General features: G+C 48.5%; 1 protein-coding gene across 1 annotated transcript; it reads left to right on the plus strand.

Moving 5' to 3' along the window:
* The first annotated feature begins 3,260 nt into the window (after positions 1 to 3,260).
* Positions 3,261 to 4,454, plus strand: GPR84 (G protein-coupled receptor 84). The gene is given in 3 exon segments (XM_024575392.4): positions 3,261 to 3,338; positions 3,340 to 4,083; positions 4,086 to 4,454. Coding segments are annotated over 3 exon segments (1,191 nt in total).
* The last annotated feature ends 8,069 nt before the right edge of the window (positions 4,455 to 12,523 follow it).

The raw sequence follows: 12,523 nt of genomic DNA on the forward strand, positions 1-12,523 counted from the left end.
GGCTAGAGACGCTAGGATACTAGCATGCCCCACAACCACCTCAAACCTGATCTAAAACTCAATTTATGATTTACCTCTTCCCTAAAACTTGTGCTCCCCACATTCTGTATCTTGTTTTTTAAATCTCTCTTTTGCCCTGGCTGGTGTGGCTCAGTGGATTGAGTGCCAGCCTGGGAACTAAAAGGTTGCCTGTTCCATTCCCAGTCAGAGCACATGCCTGTGTTGCAAGCCAGGTCCCAGGTTGGGGGCAGGTGGGAGGCATGAGAGAGTTACCGATGGATGTATCTCTCACACATTGTTGTTTCTCTCCCTCTCTGTCTCCTTCCTTTCCCTTTCTCTAAAAATAAATAAATAAAATCTTTAAAATATAAAAACTTTAAAAAATAAATACTTGTTTACTGACTCCAGAGAGAAAGAAACATCAATGTGAGAGAAACATCTATCAGTTGCCTCTCATATGTGCCTCGACCAGTGACCCAACCCACAACATAGGGATGTGCCCTGACAGGGAATTGAACCTTTCAGTTTGCTGGATGTAGTTCCAACCAACTGAGCCATACTGACCAGGGCTCCCTATCTTATTAAGAGCACTACCATCCACCTGTAAAAATGGAATTCATCCTACTCTTCCCTCTTTCTAACCCTTCATCTACGGAGTCACTACTAAGTCCTGTCTGACTTCTTAGCAACCTATAGATTCTGATTACTGTTCTCTATTCCCACAGCCACTGCCCTAACCAGGACTGGCTACATAATTTGTGGGTCCAGTGCAAAATAAAACACTAGGGCCCTTTGTTCAAAAAAGATCTCAAGCCCTGGCTAGTGTGGCTCAGTTGGTTGGAGCGTCGTCCTGTAAACCTTAAGGACGTGGGTTGGATTCCAGGTCAGGGCACATACCTAGGTTGCAGGTTCACCCCTCTGTTGGGACGCATTCAGGAGGCAACCGATTAATGTTTCTCACATTGATGTTTCTCTGTCTCTTCCTCTGTCTTGAATCAATGAATATATCCTCAGATGAGGATTAAAAAAAATCTCAAGATAGTGACTACAGAACAGTAAACCAAGCACCGGACCCTTGGCCCTATGCCATGACATGGGTAGCATGCCCATAGAGCTGACCCTGGCCCTGACTCAGGCCCTACTTCTCCCTTGTCTGAACTGGTTCCTCCTTACTGCTCTCTCTCATTTCTGGCCTGCGTGCTTTCACTCCCAACAGCTTTCTTAGCACTAATCTCCCCCTTGTCTTGAGGATAAAACCCCAGCTCCTCAACATGATATACAAAGCCCTCCTTGATCTCAGCCTTGCTCACTTCTCCAGGATCTTCTCTGTTCTTCCCTACTTCACACTCTTTGTTCACCTCTTCCTAAACCTTTGTGAACTCTATGCATCCTGTGCCCTTTGTCTAGAATGTCCTACTTATATTCCCCAAAATACTCCTGTTAATCATTCAAAATCTAACACAGGTATCCGTGGACCCTTTCTTGACCTCCTCCTTAACAGCTAGCTCCTTTCCCCTAAGTTCCTGATACACTTTATACCAAGAGTTGCCAACTTTTTCTTAAAGTGTCAAATAGTAAATATTTTAGGTTGTGCTGGCCAAGAGGCAAAATTGAAGATATTATGTAGGTACTTATATAACCATTCAAAATGTGACCATTTTAAAATGGAAAAAACTTTGTTGGCTCATGGCCCACACAAAAACAAATGACAGGTCAGATTTAACCCATAGGCCAAAGTTTGCTGACCCCTGCTTTAGAGAATCAATTAAACATTTATACACGTACACACCTGCCTCCTCCACTAGACTATGCACAAGCCCATGTACCAAAACTTCTTGTATCCCCAGTGTCTAGTTCAGAATCTGGTAAATAGTAGGCACTAATATGCATTTTTTAAAGATTTTATTTATTTATTTATTTATTTATGAGAGAGGGGCAAGGAAGGAGAAAGAGAGGGAGAGAAACATTAATGTATGGTTGCCTCTCCCATGCCCCCTACTGGGGACTGGGCATGTGCCCTGACTGGAAATGAAACCAGTGACCTTTCAGTTCTCAGGCTGGCACTCAATCCACTGAGCCACACCAGCCAGGGTTCAATATGCATTTATTGAGTGAATGGATGAGTGTTTGAACTGAGCCCTGTGGGGAGTGAAGCCAGAATCCTGACTGCTTCATTTCCTACCTTACTTCATCTGGCTCCTTTTCTCAGATGTGCAAGGATATCACATGGGGCCCTCTGACTTGAGTCATCTCCATGTCCTGGAGAGAGGGAAGCAGTGCTCCCCCAAAACAGAGCCAAGGCTTCTGGGGTGCCTAGAGTTGCTCCCGGAACTTGGTCTTGTCCTTTGGCCCCTTGATAAGTGGCCTAGATATCCAGATGCTCTGTCTCCATGCTTCGACGATTCTCGACAATGATCTTATAAGTGTTCTGCCATGCAGAGACAGAATGTAAACAGGGCTTGGGTATCAGGAAGAAAGGGAGAAATGAGATGGCTTTGGTGTAAGTAGCAGAATTTCAACAGAGAAGCCGAGATTTCACTAACCAAAGCAGAACAAGCAGGACCAGAGGCGGGGAAAGAAGTGGCTGAGGTTGAGTAGCTGGGGAGTTTCTTATTCTTTCAGTCTAGCTTAATTAAGGACATGAAAGCAGGGTACCCCGTTTGAAGCCTGACTGCCCACTAGAAAGGACTGCCCTTTCAGTGAGTTTGATTTCTTCTTCCACTGGAGAAAGAACTTGAGGCTGGGAGATTCAGGTGAGTAATATTATGGTGGGTGTACCTTTCTTTCTTTGTCTCTTCATCTCACAGGTGGTAAAAACAGGAAAAAAAAAATGAGGTCAGCCTGTGTGTGTAGTGAAAAGGGGCAGAAAGGACTATAGCAGCATCCTGGATACAGAAAGGGGACTCCTGGGTGGTCTTAGAAGGCAGGGAAAGAATTTTAAAAGTTTGAGGGTGCTGGGGTTACTGAGAGTACCTGGATGGATGTTGAATGAGGCCTGGAGTTTGGAGTGGACAGAGATTACAAGATATTTAGGTAAGAATTTCAGAAAATCTTTGAGAATGGGAAAGGTCTAAGAGAGTCTGAGAAGAGAGGTAGAATTGGGAATCAGGGTAAAGAGGCTTGGGAATGGCTCAGGAAGCTCTTCTGAGCTCTCAGAGCAGTTCAGGTATCCAAGGGCCCAGAATTGTTCGAGATTTAAATTCAAAGTCACGTTCTGACTCCCTCTTCCTCTTCCACCTGACCCTACCTCAGCCTCCATTATGTGGAACAACTCTGATGCCAACTTTTCCTGCTACCATAAGTCTGTGCTGCGCTATCATTATGTGGCAGTTACCTGGGGGGGTTGTGGTAGCTGTGACGGGCACTGTGGGCAATGTGCTCACTCTGATGGCCTTGGTCGTCCAGCCCAAGCCCCGTACCTGCTTCATCCTGCTCATCGCCAACCTCACAGTAGCTGATCTACTCTACTGCACCCTTCTCCAGCTCTTCTCTGTGGACACCTACCTCCACCTGCACTGAAGAACTGGTGTCACCTCCTGCAGAGCTTTTGGGCTCCTCCTCTTTCTGTCCAATTTTGTCTCCATCCTCACCCTCCGCCTCATTGCCCTGGGACACTACCTCCTCATTACCCACCTGAAGCTCTTTCCCCAAGTGTTCAGTGCCAAGGGGATAGTGTTGGCAATGGTGGGCACCTGGGTGGTGGGTGTGGCCAGCTTTGCCCCTCTCTGGCCTGTATATATCTTGGGGCCCGTAGTCTGCACCTGCAGCTTTGACCGCATTCGAGCCCAACACTCCACCACCATTCTCATGGGGATCTACTTTGTGCTTGGGCTCAGCAGTGTCAGCATCTTCTGTTGCCTCATCTACCGCCAGGTGAAGCGAGCAGCACAGGCACTGTATCAGTATAAGATGCACCATGCAAGTGTCCGCTCCAGCCACGTGGCTGGGACAGATGAAGCCATGCCTGGTCATTTCCAGGAGTTGGACAGTGGGATGGCATCAGGAGGGCCCAGTGAGGGGATTTCGTCTGAGTCAGTCAGTGCTGTCACCACCCAGACTCTGGAAGGAGACTCACCAGAAGTGGGGGGGACCAGAGCAACAGCAAAGTAGCTAAGCAGATGACAGACAAAAGCCTTCCACAGGCAACTTCTAAGACCAGGCCAACTAAAAGAACCCCCAAAATTCAGGACTCTCCATCAGAGTTTAGGAAGGTGACTCGGAGGTGTTTTGCAGTGTTCCTTTGCTTTGCCCTGAGCTATATCCCTTTCTTGCTGCTCAATATCCTGGATGCCAGGGTCCAGGCTCCCCAGATTGTCCACATGCTTGCTGCCAACCTCACCTGGCTCAATGGTTGCATCAACCCTGTGCTCTATGTAGCCATGAATCGCCAGTTCCACCAAGCTTATGGCTCACTCCTAAAACAAGGGCCCCAGAGTTTCCGTACGTTCCATTAGAGCTGTGTTCCAGTCACCAGAATCTGGGACTGTTTCATCTAGAGCTAGAGTGGCCAACTGGTATGAGAGTAGATGAAAGTAAGATGTGTGAGCATTTTCATAGATAACCTCCCCCTAAACCCCAAATCAGGCCTCTCAATCCCTTGCTGAATGTTTCAGCCCTAGGCTCTTCAAGGTGTATTATTAATTATCAATAAATTAATTCCATCCTTATAATGCTCAGGTGTCATCTTTGGGGTAGAAGGAAATAGGCCAGTGTTGGTTTGCAGCTGGAACTTAATAGTGGAGGGCTTGGGGGAACCCAGGTCAGAGCAGGAGCAGGAGCAGGAAGCAGTGGGCCTGGGACACAGTCTTCTGCTGAGGGGTTTCCAGGTATAAAAAAATGTGAGTTTGTTCATGATTATTAGCCTTCCTTTCTAACTTCCCAGAAATGGCCCCTATCTCCTACTACTGCTGCCAGAATCCCCCAATCCCTGCAAACAGATGTTCTTCAGCTCAAAACAAAATTTTAATCCAGCTTTTAAAAAAGATTTTATTTTAGAGATAGGGAAAGGGAGGGAGAAAGAGAGGGAGAGAAACATCAATGTGTGGTTGTCTCTTCCCCCTCCCCCCGCACTAGGGATGGACCTGACCTGGCACACAACCCAGGCATGTGCCCTGACTGGGAATCAAACTAGTGACCCTTTGGTTCACAGGCTGGCACTCAATCCACTGAGCCACACCAGCCAGGGCAATCCAGCTTTTTAAAAAAATTACTGATTGACTTTAGAGAGACGAAAGGAGAGAGAGAAATATTAGTTTGTTGTTCCACTTATTTTTATATTTATTGGTTGATTCTTATATGTGCCCTGACTGGGCATCAAACCCCACTACCATGGAGCATCAGGACAATGCTCTAACCAACTGAGCCACCTGGCAAGGACTTAATCCAGCTTTGACAACCATTTCAGTGAGGCTAGCCTCCTGGCCTTTGCCTTATCCAAAGAGAATGGCCATAAGAGAGGACTCTTGCTCTGTGGAAATGGAACTAAGCTTAGCTGAGGCAATAACAGACAGGTAGTTGCCCTGGCAGGATCACACTGGTTGGAGCTAATTCACCTTCCCCCTCACAGTTCCCCAAGACTTGCTCTTGTTATCCTGGGTTATGAAAGCAGAGCAGAGACTCTAGTAAGAGGGCTCAGGAGCCAGGTTGAAGGGAGATCACACTATTTTTTCTTACAGACCAACATCTGGTCACCCTAGTGCATGCACACACACGAATTTACAGCACCTGTGACCACCAGGTGACGCTAGTTCTCTGTGTTTCCTTTCCCGGGTGAGGACAGTGTCAGAGGGATTGAGAGTCCAGAGATATCCTCTCCTCTCCCACCAGCAGGGGTGGAGACCTGTATTTGCACCCCTCCCTTTTCCTCAAACTTAAGAAGAAAAGTGAAGAATTATACTTGAAAATAAACGTATATTTATTATTCATGAGGTATTTATTGTCTGCATGGTTAAGGTGGTGGAGCAGGGTGGGCATAAGGCTGACACTGGGGATAGAATGAGAATCATGTTGACAGTGACACTGCTCTGGCTGCATGCTGTTCCCTCCCTGCCTCCAAGGTTTGAGAGAACAAAGTAATGTCCAGAGAGAATTCAGACAACGGAAAAAAGAACTATAGTGAGGTGGGCAGATCTATACTCTCACATTTTAACTTCCAGGGCCCAGATATCCTGCCTCCTAATCCAGAACATGTGCTTCTGAAGTGTCCTCTTCCACAAAAATCACAACAGCCTAAACTGAATCAAGTTCAGTCTGCTGAGACGGGAGCCCAGATGGGTGGGATGAACAATAAAATAAAAGACCAAAGAACATGTGCCTGGGAGTGTGGAGACCAGGGTTCCAGTCAAGGTTCTCTGATAATTATTTCTGTGAACCAGAGCAGGACCCTTGACTCTTCTGAGCCTCGGACTTTATTTTCTGTAAAAAAGTGAGGGTGAGGTGCACTTTCATGTACCCCAGGACTGTGTTAAATCCTGTAAATATTGTATATTATTTTGTGTAATCTCCACAAAATTTACCATAAGTATCTATTATAATATCTTGCTTACAAGTGGAAAAAAAGTGAAGCACAATTTGGGTTAAACGATTTGTCCAAGAGAAAGAGCTAGTAAGTGGTATGACCATGATTTGAAGGCAGGGAGTCTGAGCACAGTACCAACTATTACAGGACAGCAATCTTTTTAAAACTGGAATCAAGAGACCAACTGAACCCTAAAGCCCTGCTCAGACATTCTAAGATTCTGAAAGTTGACAATTCTCTGAAGCATTGTAAAGGGGTTCTGTTTTCATATTCCTTAAAAGCAATTCAAAAGTTTTAGCAAGTAGAAATGAGTAGCAATAGGGATCGAGGTTAGACTTCAGGAGGGACTTCCCAATTATCAGTCGCTGGCGGGGGGGGGGGGGGGGGGGAATGACTCAAAGGGACACAGAACGAAACCCTGGAGTCTGAGGCCAGAGAGGACAGATCTTAGCAAGAAAGTAACCCAGTCCTCTCTCGCCCTCCACAGCTCATACATTTACCACCACCACCACGACCCCACCCCCCGCCCCTAATTTCGTTTAGGGTTGAGTGAGGGAAAAGAGGTGGGAGATTCTCTCTCAGGCTTTCTCACTCGTGCGGGTGTGAATGGCTCGTGTGTCCACGCATGAAGTCCCTCATGATGCGGAGCCCACGCGTGTCTCGGGGGAATATGGGCATTTGGGGGCCCTCCTGAGTGTGAGTCAGTGTTCGTCTCCTTGTTGCTTTATCTGTGTTGGTCTACCGCCTGAGCCCGAGCTCTATAGCTGACTTTCTGACACTCTCACTCAAGGCTTCTCTTTGTCTTTCTTCATCTGTCCGTCTGTCCTGTAGGCTGTCCTCATCTCTTATACCTCTGTTACCGTCTCTTTTCTCACGAGCTCCTTCTCTCCCTCCTCCCGCTCCCCTCTCCTGGCGCCCTTCCCCAGTCGCCCGCCCCCACCCCTCTCGCTCACCCGCACACTCTCTCTCTTTTGCTGTCTCCTACAGGCAGATTTATGGTCAACCCAGGGCTTTTCATTGGACAAGCGCTGACAGGATTTGATTTAACGCCGCCTCTCATAGGCTGAGCTTGACAGCCCGATTTACGAGTCACTCTACCATTGGCCAAACTACCTTGGGCCTGATTTATGGCTCAGTGCCTGCGGGGAAGGGGGGCGCAGCCGGGGAGAGGAATGCCCCTCCCCTTGCCACTGCTTCCGTCTCCCTCTCCCCAGCTTTTTCTCCTCTCTCTCCCTCCCTTCAAGGAACCGCACTCCCTCTGCCTGTTCCTCAAGCCCCTTCCTTCTCTTTCACCTAGCGGAAGGGGAATATGGGGTGTGTTGGCGATGGGAACTGAAGCAGAGGATGGGGTTTGAGGGGGTAAAAGTGGGCGGAGGCATCTGAGGGGTGGGAGTTGGGGGTAGAGCGGAGACAGAAGAGACGATTGAAGAGGGAGAGTGGATATTGAACTGCAGGAGCTAAGGGGAAACTGAGGAGGCCAAAGGGGTGACAGAAAAAAAAGGAAGGCTGAGGGTGTGAAAAAGGAGGTGATCTGAGAAGGGGAGATCGAAAAGAAAGGGCGCGCTGAAGGAGGCAAATGGGCTGAAGCGGGGAGATCCGGGAACTGAGAGAGACTTCTTTTCAAACATCACTATCCAGATTGAATTAAGAGGGGAAATTTTCTCTTCAGACAATGGCTTTGAAAAGGGCGAGGCTGAGGGGAGCAAAGATTAGAGAAAAGCTAAATAGAGAGGTGTGAGAGGGGCAGGAAAGGAGAACTGGAAGGTAATATAGAAGAAAAGAGGAAGGGAGAAGGAAGGAGAATTAATGGAGAAGAAAGAGCTAAGGTTGGATTTTTATTTGTTTGTGGGGGCGTGTAGTGACAAAAGTCTAACTCCCAGAGGAACTATTGAGAGAAACAACTCCTACTCCTCTCACTGAAGGCTCACAGGCACTGGCTAGATGACAAGTTAGGTGCTTCCCTCAGGAGATGTTCTGCGGCCTCAAGGTTACACTAGGCTCCCCACTCGCTACACCTCACTCCTTTCCCTTGCCCACTCTCCAATCAGGGCTGGCCTTCATGAATTAGGAATATTTATGCTTCTTTGAGAGTGAGGTTTGCAAGGTGATAAATAAGGGGTGAGGGTGCAGCTGGGGGCTCCTATTTTTAGCGTGGCCACTTTCCCAAGGCCCCCAACCCACCATTTCCCTCTTATCCTGAGCCAGGGAAGGGAGCGCTGAGGGAAGTAGAGAATGAGTTTCAAATATTCAGGCAAGAAGTTGACTCTCCTGGAGAAACCCTCAGAGGACTACAGATCTCTGCAGCAGGAAGGATTGAAGGCAGACGGGAGAGGAACTTTCCAAGCATCCTGGCATTCACATAGCCCCAGGAGTGCAGTTACAGCATTTCTGCAGAAGATAGGGAGAAATGGGGAGAAGCCAGTTTCACCTTTGCCACCCTAAGCTCAGTTGCTGAAAAATAGGGAAATTCTCAGGAAATTCAGAGGCAGGTTTCTTTGACATGTCACCTCCCTCACAGGGCGAGGAAGATTTGAAATCCCCCACTAGCCCCCCCCCACCCCACCACAGTCTGGGTACCTGGGAAAGGAGGCTAAGAATGTGGGGCATCTCCTAGGAGTGTCAGCCCCCAACCTGTCCAACCCGGCTGCTGGCTGAGATGAGAAACCCCTCGCCCCAGGCCTCCATGAAAGGAGGGATGAGAGAGAATCTGTCTGGGGATCTACATGCCTTCTCCAGCACTCAGCTCCAAAAGCCATGTGTCTCTCCCTAGCCCACTCAGAGGGCTTACTCTGGGCTTGGGTAGGTTGTGAACAAAAAAGGGGCCCATAATTATAAGGGGGGATCTAAAGAGAACAAAACAGAGAGAGCTAGGGAAGAGCTCTCCCCACCAAACACACAAGATGGCCACAGTGCAAGTATGCCCACATGCATCAGGCTGTGCTGCTTGGAGTGGGAGAAGGGAGGGAGAGTAGGGTCTAGACTGGCCCTTTAAGAGCCACTTAGGGTCAGAAAGCCTGGGCTACAGAAAGGGGAAGGAGCTGATGTCAGAAGACGGATGGGCAGCAAGATGGGGATTGATGCTAATGGGGGAGTTAAAGCTAAGTACCCAGACACTCAGAGGGCAGAACTGCAGATCTGTCTTCCTTATGCTCACCGCCCCCCTCCCCAAACCAAGGCTGTAAATCTGCCTTCTCAACTGGGGGAAAGGGGAGCGAGGAAAAAATTAGATGCTTTCTTTTCCCTTTTCCTATTTTTTGTCTTTACCCTGCACTACCCCTCCCCCCCCCAATTCTTTTGTCCCCTCTCTCAGTCTCTTCCTCCCAATCCATAACCCCTTCCCACTTAAAATTTCCAAATTTTGGCTTTCCATCAGGAGCTGAAGGAATGGTGTCAGCTTGTAAAAGAGTTTGAAAGGAAACCACAAGAAGGCCTCTCTTACCAGACCTGGATGAGAATGGGTTGGTGGTGAGACTGTGGTGAGACTGGCAGGCTGTAAGCTCTCAGTTGCCTTGATTTCTCTTCCTTCCACCCTCTTCTCAACTGGAGGTAACGCTAGCAGCCTTCTCCCGGGACAGTAGGGTGAAGGCAGGAAGCAGAATATTGGATGCCAGAAGTTGAAAGGGGTGTGAGAGCTTCAGAGTTGGGTTGATGGAGGCCTCTGATACAGAGATGTTAGAGGGCATAGGGGACCTCCAAGGACAGCTAGGGAAGTTACAGGAGCTGTTCACTAAAAGATATATAGTCTGGTTTCTGGGAAACTCCCGGATCATACCGTTCCCTCTCTGAGCACACACCCTACCGTCTGACTAGAGACAATTTCAGGCCAATAGTCTATTTACTGTAAAGGCAGGGTCCTGCTGCTCCTCATACCTCGCAGGAGGCAGTTGGAGGATCTCAGGAAGGAAGGCTTCTTCAGAGGGGCTGGAGCTAGTAACCTTTGGGGAATTCCATTTCTTCCTTTACTTCCAGATAAGATCCTATCTTCCATCTTTCTGGACCAATAATCACCTTTATCTCTAGTGGCAATCAGGGCCTGTTCTTGACAGAAGTTCCTCTATTTTAGAGGAAGTCCCTCTCCATCACATCTGTTGCAGTACTAAACCCAAACTCTTTTTTTAGTCCTGGAAACAATTGGTGCCTGATTGCCACTTGGTTTCCAAATCCTTGTCAGCATCCATAAGAGAATGAACCTAAGACATCAGTCTTCTCCCAGGTTTTCCTTAAGAGGCCTAAAATCAGCTAGAAGCCATCCTCTCTCTGTTCCCTAAATTTTCAGGGACAAGGAAGAGAACAAGGTTGGAATGGGGAAAGGTGGGGGTTGTGAGCAAGAGCCATTGGAACCCAAGGCTTCCAGCCTCCCAGCATCTGGCCAAGCACTCCCTCCCATCCCAGGGAGGTCAGCCATTGCCCTTGCCCTGGTCTCTGACTGCTTCTCTATCCTGGTGATAAATCCTGTCTTTGTCTCCCCTTCAACCTGGGCCCCAGGCGGCTAAGGGTAAGAGACTGGGGGAGGGTCATTGAGGAGGAGGGCGAGACACAAGGAAAGTGGGAGGAGAAGATGGACAGGAGCAGCTGGTGAGCAGGCATGGGGTGTGGGGGGATGGGGCCTCTTGATTCTACAGAACCTGACTGCACATTCCAGCAGGTCTGCATTCCAAGTGAGAAAGCCAGGATTCCTGATACACGGAAATACCTTGGGAATGTCCCCTGGAGCATCAGGAATACGGGGAAATGAGGGGTTGGTGTGGGGTGCCCCAAGGAAGAGGCTCGTGAAAGAAATGGGGGAATGAAAATATTGTGGGAATCATCCTTATGCCCATCACCAACCCCTGCACATGTGTGCAGTATGCACATGCACATAGACAGACACACATGTGCACACACACAAGATTTATGGTCCATCAGAACAAGGGAGCCCAGGAGAGCCAGTCTGACCCTTGCCCAGCCCCTTCCCAACTGCCTTCTCTTGCTGTGACTTTCCTGTCTTTATCTCTCCATTCTTTTTCTCTGCTCCCAGTCTTGCTGTGCTCTCTTTGTGTGGGTTTCTCTCTCTCGCAGCTCCTTATGCTGGCATTCAGCTAACTCTTAGCCTCTGCCTCTTTGTCTCAGTCACTTTTTCTCTCTCACTGTGCTTCTCTTTCCATCTTCCTGTCCCACTCCTCCCCCTTCTCCTACTCCATTGGACTCTCTATCTGTCCTACCTCTGCCCTCTTAGGTCCAGCCACCCCCCTACCTCACTGCTATCCCAGAGACCTCTGTTTGGCCCAGGGACAGTCAGGTTTCAATGAGGGATGGGAAGGAGAAAAGAGGCTCTGAATGAATCCCTGCCTTGGTGGATGGTCTGGGATCATATTGTGTTGTGATATGGGATGAAAATGGGTAGGGGAGGCTAGGTGATTAGGAAAGCTCAGCTAAGAGAGAAAGGGTAAAATGGGAGGGAAGAGAGATTGATAAAGAAAAGACACTAAAGCTCTGGGCGGATAGCTCAGGTGTTTGGAGCATCGTCCCCATATGCCAAGGCTGTAGGTTCCATCCCAGGTCAGGGCACTTAAAGAAATCATAATGAGTAAGAACAACAAACTGATTTTTCTCTCTCTTAAAGTCAATTAAGAAAAACAAAAGACACTAAAGAGAGAAGGGCAAGGACATACAGTTCCTTTTAAGTGTGTATTTTAGGTCAGTGAAGGAGAGGAGCTGAGGGGCATCTACTGAGTCATACTGAGACAAGACCCAGAGACAGCATCTGGAAACCAGCCCATGAAACAAAGATGTCCACAAGGCAGCCACAATTATGAGCTCTCTTGCTACCTGGGAAGATCTCTCAGACCTCTTTCTCCTCTGCAGTCTTGGAGTGCTGGTTCCCTCCCTACTCACCTCCCCTCCCCACCAGAGAATGTGACATCAGCTCCAGCTGCCACTGTCCTCAGCCCTGCTGATGTACTCTCCCAAGGGCGATACAGAGGCCAATCACCTCTGCCCCAGCCATTCATTCTCTAGCCCAGGAGC

Source organism: Desmodus rotundus, chromosome 3, assembly GCF_022682495.2.
Source record: "Desmodus rotundus isolate HL8 chromosome 3, HLdesRot8A.1, whole genome shotgun sequence".
NCBI classification, from domain to species: Eukaryota; Metazoa; Chordata; class Mammalia; order Chiroptera; family Phyllostomidae; genus Desmodus; species Desmodus rotundus.